Below are 21,142 nucleotides of genomic sequence, written 5' to 3' on the forward strand. Positions count from 1 at the left end.
GGATCATTTGTAGGCTGTATCGCCACCTGGGGTGTCAGCACGGGTGTAATGATGGCCATCGGGGACCACCAGCTGACTTCCTCCGTCATACTGGGCAGGCTCTCTTGGCTCGCCTTCATCGGCATGACCAGAGTGCTTTCAGGAGGTTTTTAAGGTCTTATGTGAAAGTTAGACCCATCCCTGAGATCTTGGAGTTTTTTCATGCTTTTCTTGGCTTCTGTGTTGATCCAGGTTCTCTTCTTTCTCCTATGAGTAAGTTTGTAAGCCACATTAAGCTGCTAATAACAGAAGTTTGCATCAGTAATTTCCTGACTATTAAAAGAGGTTATTGTAATAGTAATGATACAAAGTTTCACATTGTTTGTAATTCACATGTACCACATACCTTTGGATTCCCAAAGTTTCACTTGCATCTGTTACAGGCCAAAAGCGTTCTGGATCAAATAAAGGTGTGGACAACCAACAAGGGGGATATGCTACCAACTTTGGGGCTTCTTTAGGGGGTGCTGGCTCCAGGGGCATTGAAGGGCAATTAGTGGCATGTGTATTCAAGGCTCTAGTGTCACGCTTTGTCAAAGCCAACAGAGAACTCAAAAACCCTGAAAATATGGTAAGAAAGCAAATTTCTCTTGTCTTGGAAAACTCTGTTTAGAGCAAGGTCTGTTCCTCTCAGGAATTCAAACTTATAATGAAGAATAAATGAAAGTAATGCTTATGTAATTTCACTGGTTTGGAATTTACTGTTTTTAAACTATAACCTTCTTTTGTAGTTAGTAAGTATATTTCCTAGTGATATACATGAAGCACATTTGAAAGAAAGGAGATATCAGAGCAACACTGCACACATGAAACTGATGAGAGGTCCATTCATAAAAAGTCACAAGTGTGTGATATATATATATATATATATATATATATATATATATATATATATATATATATATATATATATATATATATATATATATATATATATATATATATATATGTTACACCCCGTTTGTGAAATTGCCCATTTCATGAAATGGGCAAACCCAATTCATGAAATGAACCTAACTTAACCTAACCTAACCTAACCTAACCTATCCTATCCTATCCTATCCTAACCTAACCTAACCTAACCTAACCTAATTTAACCTAACCCTAACCCAATTCATGAAATGTGCAATGGAGAGGCCATTTCATGAAATGGTTAGGTTAGGTTAGGTTAGGTTAGGTTAGGTTCATTTCATGAATTGGGTTTGCCTATTTCATGAAATGGGCAATTTCACAAACGGGGTGTAACATATATATATATATATATATATATATATATATATATATATATATATATATATATATATATATATATATTGTGTGTGTGTGTGTTCTGTACAATATTCATTTTGTTCTGCTTTTGTCATTCTTTATACAAAAATAGATGTCTGAGCTAATGTGCTAGTGTAGTTGCATATTCCACTACATTTATTGGACAAAGTTTGATAAAAGTGGAGGTAATTAATTAGCTCGGCTCAGAGCATTCAATATCAGTTCAAAATTTGATATACTACTGAAGTTGAAAACTAAATGTTATCATCAGATGCTAAATCTACATATTTAGGTTTAGGGTTTTAAAATACACATCATCATATGTGATGCATGTGAAAAGGAATAAAGAATTTGTATTGTGTTCTTCTCAGTCAAAACGAATATGGATGATGGTGCATTGTACAAACATTAACATTGGTCTCTTGTAGGCAGTGTACTGTGATGTACGCCACTTGCTTGGGTACATTCATGATGGCCATGGCGGTGTGTTCCGAAGGGTTGTCCTCTCAGGTCTCATTGATTCTGCAGATCGACCCCACAAACAGAGACAAAAGCTTCAAACTACTCGAGTGATTAGGTTTGTGATTCATGTATTCCTTAGATGTGATTTCTAGCAATTATTTCCTTAAGCAAAATGTTCAAGTGTTGCATTTTTTTGTGTGTTTGGCTCTACTTTATAAGTATAGTGAAATCAGAAAGAAGTGTTTACATTATGAACAGGTAAAAGGTAATCATTTCCATGTACAGGCAACCCCCGCTTGACGAAGGTTCACACAACAAAATTTCGCTACAACGAAGGTTTCATTTTACTACCATCTGATTGTTTAACGAACACCAAACTCGTTTTAACGAAGTTTTATCCTGGTAATTTTTTCCAAGTTTGAAAGCACTGTCATATCACGCAAGCCGACAGGCTTTTGAATACACCAGTGTCTCTCGTGGACAATACGTGCACAACTCACTCCCCCTGTTCAAAACAATAACAGCGTCAGCAGCAGCTCGTTTTCCCTCGCTCAACTTACCACCAAAATGCCCTGCTATATCGCCTAGCGTTGCTAAGAAGACCAGGAAGTCTCTTACTCTCGAAGTGAAGCTGGATATTATTCACAGACACAAGAGAGGCGAGAAAACTAATAGCATTGCTCGCCACCATCTTTACTCCATCTACTGTCTCTACTATTTTCAAGTCAGCAGACTCTATTAAGAAGGCTGGTGAGACCATATCTTCCTTGCAAGCTAAAAGAACTACCTGAACTCATGACTCTACAATGGATATAATGGAAAGTCTTGTGGAAATGTAGTGCATAAGTTTTGTATGTGATACAATGATGCCCCCTTGTTACATTCCACAGGTTACCAGTTAGTGTCTTTCCTGTTTCACTCTCCCTCCTTTCATAAATTTAAGATCATCAACATTATAAAGTTACATACATACATACATTAGTTTACATTATAATGACTTAAAAGTTAACTGCCTAAATGTTTAACTTGATAATTTTTACTTTCATTAAACCTTTCACTGTACTATGATGCACTCGCTTTGATTACTCTCAATGGAAGTTCAAGTCAGGGGTTAAACTTGTTATAATCGGTTCGCATAACAAAGTTTTTAGGAACGTAACCCCTTCGTTAAGCAGGGGTTGCCTGTATATTTCAACCTAAATTGCTTTTGCAGATATCTGGTTTATATATTTCCGGTGTTAAACAGAACTTTGAAGTTTTCTTATATATTTATATTATCTGAAAATATAGAAATGTAGCTTTACTGTACCTGCCAGGCGTGTGACAGTGGAAGATGATACCTACCGAGACTCACCTCCAGCTATGGCAGAAGAGGGGGGAGATGTTGGAAAAGGAAGGAAGGGAATATTTAAGAAGAAATCAACATCTTCTTCCATCACCTCAGCCATTAGAAAAGCTCCTTCCATCAGCAGTGTTTATGATGATCAGCAGGAGGTATTTGTAGGCTGGAAGACTTTTAATACAGACTTTTTTCATTAATATTGAGACACGTAGGCCCTTCTGATATTGACATAAATATTCTGCATTATTGTTTGTTCTATTTTTGGTCAGGACTCATCAGGTATTCAGAGTCCTATTCAGAGCAATCGTCGTCGCCATTATCAAGTGATGACTTCTCAGTCCACAGAACAAGACCATCTCACCCCTAATGCTCATCCAAAGGGTAGAAAAGTATCTAAGCTTGGTAAGCATCTCTTTACACCAATTAAGCTTTAATATTAAACTTGGATCTTCTAATTAGGTTTTACTGGTCATCAATAGGAATGCCAGAAATTTAGTGATGTACAATAAGAATTGTGAAGAAAAGCCTGAACTCATTTTTGGACTTACTAGGCTCTAATTACAGCATTGTTAACATATAAGTTAACAAGAACTTTTGATTTATGAATGTTTTATGATTCATGTTTTATGAGTTATATAGCTTTCTTATTTCCATTATGTTTTGGCTTCTGTTAGAAGTTGCCACAGTGGATGTTATTTTCATTGTAATTTTTTAAACTTTTTGGTTCTATAGAGTAATTGGCATAATTACTGCACAGCAGTTGACTTTTTGTTTAAGAGTTTTTTTTTATCATTCTTCTCTTGTCTTGTATCTGTCTAACTATCTACCTATTTACCTATCTGCTTTATATATATATATATATATATATATATATATATATATATATATATATATATATATATATATATATATATATATATATATTCTTTTTAGTGAGTTGGCTTCGTGGCCGCAGCGTTGATGGAGACGGAGGAATAGGTTCATGTACGAGTGACCATGTGGAGCTGCCACCAGTTTTGGCTCAAAAACTTGGACCCTCTTCTCACAGTATTTCTCATGGTTTGGCCAGTGGATTAGGTCGACCAAGACTTGTCACAAAGCCGGGTGCTGGGTAAGGATGTATAACCTTATTTATTTCTTGTAATATTTTTACATATTAGACATTGCACCCTTTAACCCGTTCAGCACTGTGATATTCGTCTGTACATTATAGGGGATGCACTACGGTAAACCGTTGTCCTAGTGTACATGAAACTAACTGTTGTTTCAAGTGATGGGTAAATGCAGCTGGTGTATTGCTTTATGCTTTCTTTAGATGGTGTTGCTATGTACTGGAGGTACCCTGAAGCTCTACCCCATAATCATTCAAGCAAATCAGTGACTGCCATGTCATGTCATGTCATGTCACCACATCTCAAGGCTGGCTGTCTGGCTGGCAAGGTAGCAGCTGCAGTCAGTTGATAGTGGTATAATCCTTCTTTCTAAGGAAGCCAGGCATACAACTTTCTGTTTCTGGCTCAGTCATCTTGGATTCACTATTACCTCTGTGTTGAGTTCTGAGTCTGGCTCTGAGTATTTGCCTGGTGCTTCTAATGAAGAATGTAGTGATGGTAGCTCAGAAAATCATATCAGTATACTATAATATTTTGCATAAATGTGCAAATATATGAAAAAAAAATCTTTATAATGAGAGGGTACAGAGCGTGCAGGGGATGATGAGCCCAGTCGGTATACGGCCTGGGACAGGAAAAACAGGAGTGGTGTTGAAGGGGTTAAAGTGTTTGTAACTGTATGGTATGATGTTTGTAAAATGTTTCTTTTGTATATTTTCTTAATTTCAGTGATAGATTTATAAACAGGCCAAAATTCACTCATCTGGCATCAATTGGTCTCTTACAGTGTCATATGTATTAGTGATCTTCCTAGATTACAAAGAAGATTGGTTAGAATGTTACTAACTGAACAGTTAACCATCTCATCCTACCTTTAATTAGAATACCTCCAAATCAGTAGAGGTTGGTTAATGATAAGTTCCGCTTTACCAATACCACTTGTTTTGTTGATACTGACACTGATGCTTGATTTTAGCTGACACCCATAGTAGCAACATAGCTGAAATTGAGTGCAATTTTTCTTTCTGTTTCTTTATGTCAGAAATTCTTAAGAGCCAGTTCACAACCTTTGCATAGACACATTACTGTCAAGTTTTCAGAAGTTCAATCTCATTATGTATGGATGATTTACAGTTATTTTGTGGCTTAAACAATGAAAAACATTTTATTTATTCACTAGAGCAATGGCTGGAGCAAAAATTGAGTAGGATTATTAACATAGATGATGATAATGGAACTGGATTAGTGAGGATTGACCTGTATTGCATATCTTTCAATCTCAGAATTTTAATAACTTAATATTGTCTCACTTATTTCTTCAAGGCCCATGAGTGCAAGACTTATTCAGGCACGGAACAGGATGGAATACCACATGTGCAAATTTGGACTGGGAAAGAATAAGAAAAAATTCATAGGTTATGATGAGACTCCAGGTAAGATTCAAAGTACAGTTATTCATACTATTTTGATTGAAAAGATATGAAGTGCCCTATTTATTGTTTGCCTTCATTACAGTGAACCCAGTTTAAGTTGGACCTGAATAACCCTGATGTCAGAAAAGTTGGACACTTTCATGATTTAGAAAAATCTTTTTAATGTCCTATCCCAAGAGCACCAGGATGAGTTTTTTGCCCTTTGATTGAACAATTTTAAACCACTTACCTTATGTACCGGCTAAAATACCCCTAATAGCTCTTACACCATCTGAGCCATTTGAGGAGTTGTCTGAGATATGAAATGGGCAATGCTAGTGCCAAGATCAGTGTTTATACACCTGACTTAGCAAGGCCATGGTTGTATCTCCCTTAGCTTTTGCTCACTCTGTAGCCCATATTTTTACCTCTAACTCTACCATGGGTTATAAGGGCAAGACTGTCTTCAATATCAGTCAGGAAGCTGAAGATGCTGTCAGTGTCAGACAATGGCTGACCATGAGAGGCGTACACTGTGTGTATATGTTTGTGCATGCACCATGTACACTTATCTATCACTGTGCAGTAGCTGATATTGCAATAGCCGAAGTGAAGAACGTATGGAAATAATTCAAATTGACACTAAGACCTCCAAGATGTCATTTTTTTGTCACTTTTTTGCCCAGTTTTTATACCATATGTTAGTATAAAAATTAAAAAATAATACTGTATAAAAAAACTTAATCAAGAATCATAATAACAATATATACTTTATAGCATTTTGTTTACCATATTTGACGGCATATACAACACATGGGCATATAAGGTGCACTCCCATTTCAGCAGGTCAAATTCAGGAAAATTATTTTTTGAATATTTAAGCATAGTAAACTGTTGAAAGCAATCTAGCCTGCAGCACGTTACACATTAAACATTGCTGCAAAAGCAATGCTATCCTCAAGTTCTGGCCAATGTGGGGCTGGACAATGAGGATTATGTTGACCTTTCCTTTTGCTCTTCAGTTGGTCCTCTTGTTGTTGCCAAACATGTATAATTTTTTTTCCATAGGTGGGGACCCAAAATCCCTTGCTGCTTCTCTGTTGCCATGCTCCTTGGCATAATCTACCACTTATAGTGTGTAGGAGATTGTATAGCTTGATCTTTTTCCTCCTGCAGCCATAACAGTGAGGATATTGATGTGTTTTATCATGATCATGAACTTGCCGTTACTCCTAGATAGCTAGATGGCATCGTCAGGATGCCAATCAGCTTATATTTATAAACATGCATCACAGCCTCACAGGTTAGATTGCTTTCATACTTATGATAATTTGTTTTTAAAGTAATAGTACTGGCAATGATAATGATATCAACAATAAGATAATGAAGCATGCAGTTAGGGTAGGTAAAAGTATGAAAAAAATGTGTCCTGTATGCCGTCAAATGCAGTAACTCGTGGATGATTAAGAGCTAAGGTGGATGGATAGATTGGGGAATATGTGAAGAACTATTTCTCAATAAAAGTATATTGAGAAACTCAACTATCATGTGATATCATAACCAAGGAATTTTTAATGATGGATGAATGATAGCAGTAATTTCATGTGCGATGTAGACATATGTGCAGCTTTTTAGGCATGTGTGATAGCAATAAAATGTGACAGGAAGGCATGATAGCAGAGGCTTAAGTGTATATAATGCCTATTTATATACATTACACAGACCATTTCAGTTGTTGGTGGTAACAGGCGTGTAAAATGTGAAAGAACGATCACTTGGTAACTCTGATTTTCAGATTACTCAGATTGGCCTTCCCTCCAATTGGTCTGGTTTATGTGGGGTTTACTGTATTTGTTATTGTAAGTCAGACATTTTAATATCATTTAGATAAGCATATTTTAACTTTGGTAGTTAATTTTTCTGAACCTGATAGTAGGTGGTTTTTGTAATTGGCTCAAGAATGAAGCATTTTCTCCCTATGACAGATCCAAGTAGAAGAAATAGTCTGACTGAGGAAGGTGCAGTACGAGAGACAAGCGTAGTGCTCATGAGAGAAAGGAAAATAGTGCCTGTGGATCTAGTGAGGAATGGAATGTTGCGCTTCAAATTCTTACTCGAAACTTGCCAGCCAGGATCACTCCCTGATCCACAGCTTATGGCTGCAGTGTTAGATCTGGTAACTAGACTTCTTTTATATTTTATTTAAAGGAAAATTTCTTTCTAATATATATAACTGAGAATTTAAAGTTAATAGTCACTGAGTATTGGTTTTCTACAGCCTGGGGCTCCAGTAGTGGCTCGTGCTTCCTTCCTTTTGGAAGTGTCTCACTTTGTCCATCGATGTAACCGTGGGGCCTGGCCAGCTTGGATCAAAATGTCCCTTCCCATGTACAGACCTTCAATGCCTCATGGCAGGGCACCACCCTCTGGGGCAAGAAGAATGTACATCCTTCAACGAGCTGCTGGCAGAATGTTTTATCAGTGGGCTGAGGTCAGTTGAAAACTGTAGATGTGTTATACAGTTAGGATCTACAGATCATTATTTTGGTTGATATTTAATTCCATCTTATATAATATGTAATTTGTCACTGTTATAAAAATACCGAAAACATGATCTTAGAAATATTCAGTTTATAATGGAGCAGTGTCTGAAATCCTGAAATTTTTTCAACACAGTTTTAGACCATGTAACTCATTTATCAGTCTCATCTGATTTGATATTAGCTTGATGATGCACTCTGAAATGTAAAATGGTTCTTGTTGATATTTATGAAAATTTAATGAAATTATTTCACATGATATAATGGGGGATCAGGCTTTAGGAACCCGTCTAGAAGAGATGTTGGAGGAAACTGGACCCACAGTGGAAGAGGTGGTGGCCACTGTCAGTGATGAGGAGGTCAAACGTAACCTGAGAACCAGTGATGAAGAAGAGGATTTTCTGGATGAAGGTACAGAAAGACTATAATTGACATGAAATGTTTAAGCATTGTTAAAGTTTAATAAAATTATTGTTCATATCATTAATTTGTCAAATCAATTATGGTTATTTTATGTTCCAGTGAGTGTGAACAAAGGTGGAGCAGACTGTCCCACTGCCTTGAAGTTGGTAGCAGTGCAGCTGTTGTTGGAGATCACTGCTTTTCTGAGAGAAACTTATCGAAATTTACCTAAATATACAAGGTATGCATGTATTGTTATAATTGCTATGAAGAGAAAGGGTTGTTTATTACTTGAGAGAAATGTCTCCAGAGTAACTCAATAATCTTGTGGGTAGCCTCTTATTTTTATGTGTTCAGAGATGCTCTCTTCCTTCTCACACTTGTGAGAAGGAACAGTACTTGTCTCTGTGCCGCAGAGTGAAGGTGATCCTCATGGCATGATTGTATATGAATACAAAGGTATGATATCCATTATAGCAGCCAATAAAGGGGTAAAAACACAAAAATTGTGGTGAAAGCAACATATAAGGTAAAGAGGCTCACAAGAATAATAACATAATAACATAACATAACATAAATAATAGGATAACAAAGGGCCACCAGGGCCCATCTAGGTTATCCTGTTTCAGTCGCACAGCGACCTCATCATCAGTACTTAAAGATACACTTACAAGTACACAATACATTATATACTAATTCTAAATATTAGGCCCATTAACAGGGCTAAGTCCTACTGCGAAATCTTCTACAATCTGTGATCCCCATACATGGGGATCATGTCTTGTTTAACTATAGTAAATTTCTTATAAAAACTATCATGCAGCACTATACATAATTATAAATCTAAGAAATTTAAGTGCTTATCTAATCTGTTTTTAAACATTGTCAAACTAGTGTTGTTTACAACCCCCTCTGGCAATGCATTCCAGAAGTCTACCACCCTATGACTAAAGAAATATTTTCTTATATCTAACCTGCAGCCTTGCTTTCTAATCTTCCTGCCATGATTTCTAGTCCTATTTCCCTCCTCTAAGGTAAAGAAAGATCTCACATCTATGTAGTTTGTATCTGAGAACATTTTAAATAACTCTATCATATCCCTCTTATACATCTCCTTTCAAATGAAAACATGTTTAATTCCTTTAATCTATCTCTATACTCCAGGCGCTTTAATGCTGGTATCATCCTAGTTGCTCTTCTCTGAACTGCTTCTAACATGTTGATATCCTGCCTATAATGGGGTGACCAGGCCTGTATGCAATACTCTAAACGGGGCCTAACATAGGAATTATATAAGCTACGCACCACTTCCTTACTTTTATAACTAACATTTCTATTTATAAAACCCAGGATCCTATTTGCCCTATTTCTTGCTTCTAAACATTGCTTTGAAAATTTCATAGTCCTGTCTATCACTACTACTAAATCCTTTCCTTCCTCTACTGCCTCTAGCCAACATCCCTCCATCTCATAGCTAAAGTATGTGTCGTCTTTACCTAAATGCATAACCTGACACTTTTTAGAATTAAACTCCATCTGCCACCTGTCTGCCCATGCTATCAGCCTGTCCAGGTCTCGTTGTATTCTGTAATTGTCCTTTTCACCTTGTACTACACATGCTATCTTAGTATCATCTGCAAACTTTGATACTTTGCTACTAATTCCTATATCTAAATTGTTAATGTACACCAAGAAAAGAAGAGGTCCTAGCACTGATCCTTGGGGTACCCCACTAACCACTTCCTTCCACTCAGACATTGCCCCATTTAATACTACTCTCTGTTTCCTATCAGAAAGCCATTCACTAATCCAATCAACTAACCTATCCCCTATCCCATGTAGTCTCAATAATAATAAGAAGCAGCAGCCGCTGCTTATCACAAATGCCTCTATCCTCTTCTCTCGCTTTGTTTTCATTGTTCCATGCAAGATTTCACTTTGTGCATCACAAAATCCTTTCTTGTTGGTAAGGCTTGTAAAAAGCTAATATAAATGTTGTTATGTGAACATAAATGTATACATGAGACCTCACTCCTCAGTCTGGAGCTAACCCTCCATGAGTGGATTATTTCTCTGCATTTTCACCTATTGTCTTATACTATGGCATCCAAGTGTCCTACCTCCTCATAGGAAAGTGATTCAAAGAAATCAAGAAAGATTGTAACCATTGAAAAAAAGTTGGAAGTGTTAGATCGCTATGCTAGGGGAGAAAAGACCTTGGTGATTGTCCATGTGATGGGACTGAGGGAGAGCACCACACATAGGACAGTTGACATCTAGAATGGATTGAGTGAAGAGAGTGTAGCAGCAGAATGTGTGCACAAATTTAAGGAAAAGTTGGATACATATAGATATGGAGACAGGTCACTATGAGCCCCGCTCAAACCCTGTAATATACAACTAGGTAAATACAAATGGGTAAATACACACATGTATTAAAGAACTTCTTATTTTGAGCTATTGATATTTGCCCAATGTATTCTTGCTTTTATTTCATTACTGGTTTTGTTATGTTGTAATATATTGAATTCCTTTAAACAAAATTTCTCTTTTTCTGCACAACAGGATGTCAGTGCGAGGTGAGAGGCCCTCAGCTTGGGGACCTCATTATGGGGTACTTGGAGTTGGAAGAGATCCAGTTAGGAGGGAATCTATGGCTCTTTCTTCAATGGGCTACTCTCACCCTTCAGCTCAAAGCCTTCAAAGTATTGGTGATGCCCATCCAGGTATGATCAACAGATTGACTTTGTATGTAGTATGCATTGCTTATTGTAGCTTATCTTTGTTTTCTTGACTTTTATATAACATATAAGAAATAATTAGTTGGTACCTTTTACAGCTGGGTTTACTGGGGAGCGCAAGATCAGCTTCGCCCCGCATGATCCAGACAATGTAAGCGTTGACAGCTCCAACACCACAGTTACGGTACAGGTTTGAATCACACAATCACCTTGTTACCTCGTCAGGTGTAGCTAACACTTCCCATCCTCCATCTTCGTGGTCCAGCTCCAGCTGTCTTTTATGCTTAGTTGGAGTAAGAACCTACTTGCTCCAAAAATTTTGTGCATCTTGTTTAAATACTATTTTCTTTTTTTCCTCTTTTCTCTCCATGTCCAGTATGTAATTGCATGGCTTATGCACTGTGTACTTATATTGCTTGCTTTGTTTCAGTGATTAACTTTTGAAAGGTGACATCTTACATGTTCTGCAAGAACTTTGTATTTATTGCAATATTCCAGATATCTAGGAAAATATATACAGTGAATTTAGTTTATATGAAGTATATTTAATATTCTAAGATGTGAGAACTATTAGTTATATCCTAAAAATTAAAGTTCATATGTTCATGAAGTTTATCTTAAAAAGAAAAAATCCCAGTATTTTTTCATATTCTGAATTGTAATTAGAGACTACTTTAACTTCAAAGCATTTTTATATATAGGAAAGATCTGTAATATGAATTTATCTCTATTTTTTATACAGAACCATAGATATCTGAAACACCTTCAATAGACAAGAAGTCTTTTGCTAGCTATCTTTCTTTATAAAAGTTCACATTATCTTAGATTAAGCCTTAAGGACTTGGAATCAGACACTTGTTTGTATTTCAGATTTTTTTGGAATTTAGAATCAAGGATTGTTACTGTAGATAGATTTTAACATTTTGGAGCAAAAAATTTCAGGAGACTAGATGGTTTTGTAATTGAGTGCTTTGCTCATGACTGCCAGGTCATGAGTTTACACATGGAATTCTTACAGTTACTCAGTTGGGGAGATAATTCTCTCTTGTCACTCTAACAAGGCTACATAAGTGTAGATATGGAGACGGGGCCACACGAGCATAAAGCCCAGACCCTGTAAAACTACAACTGGGTAAATACAACTAGGTAGATACATGGCTTTAAGTGGTCTAACTTAGGGATTCTTGAATCTTCCAAGTGGTAGAATAGATAACTAAATAAAACTATAGATGTACTTTATATGTAGTAAAAAATTGAAAAATTGTTAACTTGACAGTGTGCCTAAAGACAAAAGCACCTGTGGGAAGTATTAGATATTGGTAAATTGTCACACATAGCAACTCACATGCCCTGAAGATACTAGATTCAGTTCTTGAACCATTGACATTTTAAGAATAACTATGAGACACAGTGAGAAGGGATATCTCTCTCACACTTTTCTGTCTGTTTTCACTCACTGTGACCTTGTTTCATTGTTCATATTATAATAGATTTTGGTGAGACCATTGACATAAAAGAGTGTTGTGATGGCATTTGTTAAAAAAGGGCTCAGTAATTGTGAGACTAGAAGGAGGAAAGAAAGATTAGAGGCATCCATCACACAAGTGGTAAAATCTACACTAGTGCTTAGAACAACTATCACTCCTTAGAGTAAGAAAGACTGGGAAGACAAATACATGAATACTATGTTGATGGAACATATTCCTGATGAAAATTGGGCTGCTACTCCCTCTTTCCCTCAGTTAGAAGAGGTTTGTGAGCTGCATTGGGACAGGGAATGACAGCTGTTCCAAGTGCTAGTGCAGCCTTTGCCATCCATGGGGCAGCTACTTCTCATCTTCTTATCTTCCTTTTAGTCTCCCAATGACTAAGTCCTTTTCAAGCAAACATCACAACATTCTCTTTTTTTTGTTAAGTTTACCAGGATCCATTATACTGTAAGGAGAAAATAATTAATGTGAGTGATGAAATGAGAAGGTTGCAGAAAAGGAGAAATTTGCAGGAGAGAAGTCTGTCAGATGATTACTGTCAATGATTAAAGAATTATGTCTAGCATATTCAAAGCATGTGAGTTGACATACATGACAATCTGCCATTTTTTTATATGATCCATGGCAGAAGATCAAACTTTGCAGCTTTGGTGTATTGACACACTATTATCTTTGCCCTTCATTAGCTATTATTTGCAGTGGAACCTTCCCAGCACTGTATAGGCTTTTCCATTTGTGACATGTCATGTGACTTAAAAAAAGAAAGAAAAAGAAAAAGAAAAAAAGACTTGAAGGTTTTCAGATTTTGGAAATTTTGTTAAAGGATTCTCAGCCTGTACCAGGTCAGCCATTCCACACATGTTGGCCCATCCTAAGCATTACACATACATCATTCACATTCTTAGACTGTTGCTCCTCCACGGTGAAAAGGGATTTGCATGATTATTAAAGAATTAGTCCTAGGTGAAGAATAGTAGATATGGAGATATGACACAATGATGTGCTTGTTCCCCTGTAGGCAAATGTATCTGGGTAATGTACACATAACACTCATTATTACCTTATTGTTTCAAGAATGATCATGCATGCATGGATTATTTAGTATACCACTTGTACAAGCATGAAGCGCTTGCATTGTTTTTTAAATAAGTATATATATGAATGTATGTATGTATGTTTAAAGTCAACAGCAACTCTACAATTCTCATTCAGGATCGAGCTTTTAGTTTTTACACAATTGTGCATTCGTCTTCTTTCATCTGTTGGAGGGTTGCACCAAAGTCCATTTTAACTCAAGACGTCTTTTGGTCCTTTACAAGACCATCTTTAGGAGTGAGGTGAAAAACGGGAGGCAGGCGAGGTTCTCATACGCTGTGTGAGCAGACGTGTGAGGGAGAAAACTGAACAACCAATCAGCGTGTAGCAAGTAACAGGCTGCAGGTTGGCTGGCGCTTACTTAGGAGGGAAGATTCTGCTTGTTGTTATGTGTTGATTGTAGGTTTTTCTAAGTAAATGAAAACTGCTTCTGTCATTCAGTCTCTTATAATGATTCTCTTTTTCTAAAATGATGGTGTTATTGTCCTTATGGTGTCTCAAGGATAATTTTGCACTCATTCATGTAGGGACATTGAATAGCACCCTCAATAAGGTATGCTGTGACTCTCTTGGAAAGTGTCATGGTTGTATAGGCGATGTTCCTTGAAGATAGCGACTGCAATCACTAACAGAGCACGTGTGTTGGTATATGATATTCACTTCCTGTAGAGGGTTCACTAGAGGCAAGCAGTTGTTCTTTATGACGAGGGCAGCTGTTTTCTGAGATTTATGATAGATGATGATATCAAGTTTGGTATTTCTACTCATAGGTTTGCCATTTCTGTAGATTATATTTTTTATGGCATTCTCATCATCTTTGTACAGTGTGGACATGGTGTTCTTGTAGTATAAATGTCAAACCCATGAATAAAAACACCAAACCTGATATCATCATCTATTATAAAATCTCTTGCTACACGCTGATTGGTTGTTCAGTTTCCTCCCTCACATGTCTGCTCACACAGCGTATAAGAAGCTCGACTGCCTCCCGTTTTTCGCCTTACTTGTAAAGATGGTCTTGCAAAGGATGGAAATACATCTTGAGTTAAAATGGACTTGGTGCAGCACTCCAACAGTTGAAAGAAGACAAATGCACAATTGTGTAAAAATTAAAAGCTTGCTCCTAAAAGAGAATAATTGTAGACTTGCTGTTGACTTTAAACATGCATATATATATATATATATATATATATATATATATATATATATATATATATATATATATATATATATATATATATATATATATATATATATAGCCTTCATATAACCTTCTATTGAATTTCAGGTATAACGAATCCTTTAACTTTGTGAACAAGCTTTCCAATTAACATTTGATGAATTAACAGCCAGTGGGTGCATCAGCTGACTAAGCTGACACTCTGAGTCCTTGCTAACTTCCAATTTTAAGTTAGAATAATATATATATATATATATATATATATATATATATATATATATATATATATATATATATATATATATATATATATATATATATGCATGAAATGCTTGGCTAACTAAATATGCATCACTAAATACTGCCCTTTTATAAGGAACACAATACAGTGGAACCTTGAGTTATAAGCACCTTGACTTTTGAATAATCAGAAATATGAGCTCAGTTAATTTTTTGCTTTCTTTTGCAAGCCAAAATTTGAGTTACAAGCTAGCTCCAGATTTGCTGCCACTATTTTCAAATTTTTTTATTTATTTATTTATTTATTGTTCCTTGCTATGGAAGCATTTCTTGGGTTGTGCTAGCATCTTGTGCTTTTGTGCAGTTAAATTTTTTTTTGTGTGACCATTAGTCTTAAGCAAAAGTGTGACCTTGTAATGACATATGCCTAACTCGCTCTCAAATTTTTCTGGAAAGGAGGATGAAGGAAACATCCTTGGACAGCTATTTTGTGAAATACCTTGCAGACAAAAAAGCAATGCAGAAAATTAAGTTAATCAAATGTGAAGTAAAAAAAAGTGGAGCAATTAAGTTCAGCAATAAAGTGTAGCATTGAGAGTGTAACATGTAAGTTCAGCAATTAAATGAGTTCATGTTCACCAAAAGTGACTGAAAAAGAAAGCACAAAATGAAACAAACTCCTACCACATATCTGCCTATCTCTTCCACCCATGCTTACCTCCAATGCCCCAACCCCCTCGTGTGGAGAATAATGTTGTAAACAAACTTGTGTGGCCTCTATTATTTCTCCTCCTCTTTCCCCCATAAAACTTAATTTGTTTTATGAATAATGTCGACAGCTTCTAGTACAGTGTTGTTAACGAGGTCTTCTGTGATGAATAGAGCAGCCAGTCTCCTGTGTGTGGCCATTTTTGTACACTCCATCTAATTGACAATCCCAGCACAAAGTTACTCTCATGGCAAGATGCCATGGTAGTAATGTCCTGTTGAATGCACCCCTGATCTCAAAGATAAATATATGTACTCTATAAATTTTTTTTATTTATATATAATTTTTTGTTATAGTATTATGTTTTTATACATTTTTTTAATTTCTAGATATCTCTAAATTATCTAAAATCATATAACAAAAACTTTTTCGGGGGCCGGAGGTTGAAATGGATTAATGGCATTTCAATTAATTTCATTGGGGAAAATTTATTTGAGTCAAGAAAATTTAGATACGAGCTTCGTCACAGAATTAATTATAGTTGTAACTCAAGGTACCAGCTTCATTAAGCTAGTCTCCTAACAATGAAATAAAGAGTTTATTAGAAATATAAAGAACCTGCAAATGCAACACAGTGCTCTGTCACTGAATAGCACTTTGGAAAATTCATAGATATATATTCTCCAATACGTGATGGATTTCATTGATAGTAATCAACTTCATATTGTGAAGAGATGCATGGAGAATGTTATAACGAATCTTGTAGATTGGAAACAGGGCTGGGGATCTTGCTTCCATCTCCAATAAAATCCTAAGAATATTTTATGTATTAAGGTAATGGTGTAATTATAAAAAAAATGAATTAATGAATATATATATATATATATATATATATATATATATATATATATATATATATATATATATATATATATATATATATATATATATATATATATATATATATATATATATATATATATATATATATATATATATATATATATATATATATATATATATATATATATATATATATATATATATATATATATATATATATATATATATATATATATATATATATATATATATATATATATATATATATATATATATATATATATATATATATATATATATATATATATATATATATATATATATATATATATATATATATATATATATATATATATATATATATATATATATATATATATATATATATATATATATATATATATATATATATATATATATATATATATATATATATATATATATATATATATATATATATATATATATATATATATATATATATATATATATATATATATATATATATATATATATATATATATATATATATATATATATATATATATATATATATATATATATATATATATATATATATATATATATATATATATATATATATATATATATATATATATATATATATATATATATATATATATATATATATATTTTATCAGCTTTGTTGTATTTGTTCAGATATCCCTAACAAATTGTAATTGCATTCTTTTCTGCATTTTTATCTACATATTTGCTTAATTAAAGTTCATGCTCTTGCATCCACTGAAGTTATTTAAACTAAATAGGTGTGAATAGCATGATATAATGATTATGTATAAGATTAGAGACTGACAATCCAAAGTGCAGACTAATGGGTTTAAGTAACTTATGTGAAGCATTGGGGCTATAGGCCAGATAACCACATTTGTGTTCCTCCACAGAGTGGACAGTACTGTGAGGAAGATCGTAGGCGACCTGTACAATCCAGCCGAAGTCATCACTTGTTCAAGAAAGGCAGTAGTCATAATTCTTCTTTCAAAAGGAGATCCTTCAAACTTAATAGGAGATCAAAAGAAGCAGATTCAGATTGTAAGTTATTAATGACAGTGTGAGCAATTGAAAAAAAAATCCATTAACAATCCCATTCCTGTAGTTTATTATTTAAATTACATATTACCAATTTTTTATTGTTTTTAAGTTTTCACTGTTCTAGTTGATGAATGCAAATTATACTTTTCCTTAGCCATCAAGAGATCCGACAGCATAAGATCTAGAAGAAAAGTGTCAGCTGTGAGTGAGCGTTCAGACACATCAGAGCATTTGGAACAAGAAGTAAGTCTCTCATAACCAATGAGAGTATAATTTAGAAAAATGGCTCTATTATCTTTTGTTATTATGTAAAATGCTTGATACTAATAAAATATTCATAGATCTGTTCACTTAGAAATCCATCTTGTTGTGTTTGTTGTAAGTGTGTTTGTATTTAAGTTTTGTTTGCATGTTCTTAGTAAATTTTTCACTTCTCAAGGTGTCTGGCGAGGAAAGTCCTGGAGTCATGAGCAATGAGGACCTGCCTGATAGTCCCACTGATGCTGACATTGATGAAGAATCCCTCACCACCAACATGCCATGGCTAAAGGTTCAATCACTAAAGCTTGTGATGATTAAACAATGAAACTCTTATCTTGTTTATTTATCACTTGTGGTATACTTTGATCATGATAGTGGATGAGTGATAATGTCACAAATTCTTGAGGCCTATTAAGTATGTGAAATGTTCCCAAACAATAAGTACAAAATTTACAGTTTTTATTTAAAATGACATTTCTTCTACAGGTTGTGGTACAGATCTCTTCCCTTTATAACATGACCTGCACACACCAAAACTTCTGCCATCCTTACTGCTACAAAAGAAATATGCGAGCCTGCAGGAGACTCATGTTTGCAGTTAGAAAGGTATTGTCTTTGTTGGTAATGTTGGTAACAGCAAATTGTAATTAATTAGGGTAATTTCTAAAGGCAAAATCATTTTCTTTCTTTCAGATGTATGGTGAAGAATTTGAAGAACAAGAGGAGGAGGCAGTTGTAGGATGCCTTGGAGAACAGGACAGCAAGAAGGACAAGAAGACAGGAAGGAAGGCTTCTGAGCAGGGTCATGGGTCTCCATTGAAGAGGAAGGAAAGTTTTGCACGCCGTGACAAGTAAGTTTTTTCAAATTGAAGAATTGAATAATGATTTTTTTTACTCACTAGTTCTTGTTGATTAATATGTTTTTTTAACCAGTAAAATAAATGACTTGCTGATTAAGTTGACATTTTTAAGAAATAACTCTTCCCTCCTTATTCTCATTTACTATTGTTTTCCACTCCCATGTACACCTTATGAATGAATATTTGAACATTTAAACATTTATTAAAAACTAATATTTACAGTTTGGAGGTATATACATATATACATAGTGTGACTGTAGTTAGCCTTTTTAAAACAGATATTTGGTGCATGGAATAGGTTAAGGAATATGCTAGGAAGTACTATAGAGACTCATGCAATAAATCACCAGAGAAATATACCAGATTGAACAAGAAATGTAAAAAAGAAAGAGAATATTTAAAATGGAAAAGACAAGAGGATGATACCTATGATAAAGGTGATCAAAGCAAACAAATGAAGATTTTGAAAAATAACTGAGTGATCAATGTAAGAACAGTTAGAAGGTTAAAGATTAGAGAGAAAGAGGGCATTAATGTAAACAATGAACAAAATAAAAAAATGTGCATGGAAGGAGGTTAAGTCAACATATCATGCAGGGACGCCACAGAACTCCAGATTTATGATCTTTCTAAGATTTCTGATTAGGGTTGAGAAAACTTAGTAATAGTTTACAATACCTTAAAAACTCAATTCCCACATCTGCCAACTTGACACAACCTTCTAGACATCTATCCCCTCTTCTTCTACACTGAATATCCTCAGTCTGTCCTTCACATCTAAACTGGAAACTTGACACCTCATCTCTTGCTAAAACAGCTTCTTTGAAGTTAGGTGTTTTGAGGCATCTCCACCAGTTTTTCTTGTCCCTCCACCTGTCCTTCACTTATAATTTAAACTGGAAACTTGACACCTCATCTCTTGCTAAAACAGCTTTAAAGTTAGGTGTTTTGAGGCATCTCCACCAGATTTTCTCATCCCTCCAACTGCTAACTCTGTACAAAGGCTTTATCTGTCCTTGTATGGAGTACTCTTTGCATGTTTGGGGAGGTTTCACTCACAGTTTTATTCGATAAGATAGAATCAAAAGCTCTTCATCTCATCAACTCCCCTCCTCTGAATGACTGCATTCAGCCTCTTTCTCATCTATCTTCTACCGCTATTTTCATGCTGACTGCTCTTCTGATCTTGATAATTGCATGCCTCCCCTCCTCCTGTGGCCTCGCTGCACAAGACTTTCTTCTTTGCCTCACCCCTAATCTGTCCAACTCTCTAATGCAAGAGTTAACCAGTACTTTCAGTCTTTCATATCTTTCTCTGGTAAACTCTGGGATTCCTTGCCTGCTTCTATATTTCCAACTTCCTCTTACTTGACTTCATTTAAGAGGTAGGTTTTAAGACATTTGTCCCTATCTTTTGGCTAACGCTATAGGACCTGCTGGGGGAGCTGGCATCTGAGTGGGGCATTTTGAAATTTTTTGTTGCCCTTGGTCAGCTTTCCACTCTTACATAAAATACAAAAATAAGTGTGTGAAAGAGAGATAGAGGAGATATTTTGAAATTTAGATATATAAATTTTGATGTGTCATTTTTTCTTTTTATTTTTTTTCAGAATTGATCGCAACGTTGATATTTCTGATGTACTTTCCAAGTTGGGTCATCACCAAGGCTCTGCTGTTCACCTGTCCAAGGATACCATTGATACAGATGGTGTGTCTTTTTTATATATATATATTAAGGAGAGCAACCAAGGGGAAAAAATTTTAAAAAGTCTGCTCTACATGTTTCAGTCATTAAGAATTATCTTCTTTTATCATAAATATAATATTACACCTCTCTCTCTCTCTCTCTCTCTCTCTCTCTCTCTCTCTCTCTCTCTCTCTCTCTCTCTCTCTCTCTCTCTCTCTCTCTCTCTCTCTCTCTCTCTCTCTCTCTCTCTCTCTCTCTTTTTTTTTTATTTATTTATTTTTTTGTGATTCACTTCCTTCCCATAAATATGGTTTTCCTGAACTTATTCATCAGTTCCTCTCCAGTTTCTCATGTGGCACCATTCTTGCACTATTTGTCACCTCATGG

General features: G+C 34.9%; 1 protein-coding gene across 16 annotated transcripts in view; it reads left to right on the plus strand.

Annotated features, from left to right (window-relative positions):
* Positions 1 to 21,142, plus strand: part of LOC123513061 (protein unc-80 homolog) — a 154,928-nt gene that overhangs the window by 80,636 nt on the left and 53,150 nt on the right. For 13 of the 16 annotated variants that reach the window (XM_045269877.1, XM_045269885.1, XM_045269887.1 and 10 more), the window contains 19 exons: positions 14 to 252; positions 423 to 610; positions 1,737 to 1,885; positions 3,087 to 3,264; positions 3,382 to 3,514; positions 4,046 to 4,223; positions 5,548 to 5,657; positions 7,622 to 7,812; positions 7,915 to 8,127; positions 8,452 to 8,587; positions 8,699 to 8,819; positions 11,144 to 11,304; positions 11,418 to 11,509; positions 17,800 to 17,947; positions 18,102 to 18,190; positions 18,387 to 18,497; positions 18,695 to 18,814; positions 18,902 to 19,059; positions 20,679 to 20,776. In XM_045269877.1, coding sequence (XP_045125812.1) covers positions 14 to 252; positions 423 to 610; positions 1,737 to 1,885; positions 3,087 to 3,264; positions 3,382 to 3,514; positions 4,046 to 4,223; positions 5,548 to 5,657; positions 7,622 to 7,812; positions 7,915 to 8,127; positions 8,452 to 8,587; positions 8,699 to 8,819; positions 11,144 to 11,304; positions 11,418 to 11,509; positions 17,800 to 17,947; positions 18,102 to 18,190; positions 18,387 to 18,497; positions 18,695 to 18,814; positions 18,902 to 19,059; positions 20,679 to 20,776 — 2,813 coding nt within the window. The remainder of the gene's footprint in view (positions 1 to 13; positions 253 to 422; positions 611 to 1,736; positions 1,886 to 3,086; positions 3,265 to 3,381; positions 3,515 to 4,045; positions 4,224 to 5,547; positions 5,658 to 7,621; positions 7,813 to 7,914; positions 8,128 to 8,451; positions 8,588 to 8,698; positions 8,820 to 11,143; positions 11,305 to 11,417; positions 11,510 to 17,799; positions 17,948 to 18,101; positions 18,191 to 18,386; positions 18,498 to 18,694; positions 18,815 to 18,901; positions 19,060 to 20,678; positions 20,777 to 21,142) is intronic. The other 3 variants (XM_045269879.1, XM_045269892.1, XM_045269886.1) reach the window with 2 other exon arrangements.

This window comes from Portunus trituberculatus, chromosome 35, assembly GCF_017591435.1.
Source record: "Portunus trituberculatus isolate SZX2019 chromosome 35, ASM1759143v1, whole genome shotgun sequence".
NCBI classification, from domain to species: domain Eukaryota; kingdom Metazoa; phylum Arthropoda; class Malacostraca; order Decapoda; family Portunidae; genus Portunus; species Portunus trituberculatus.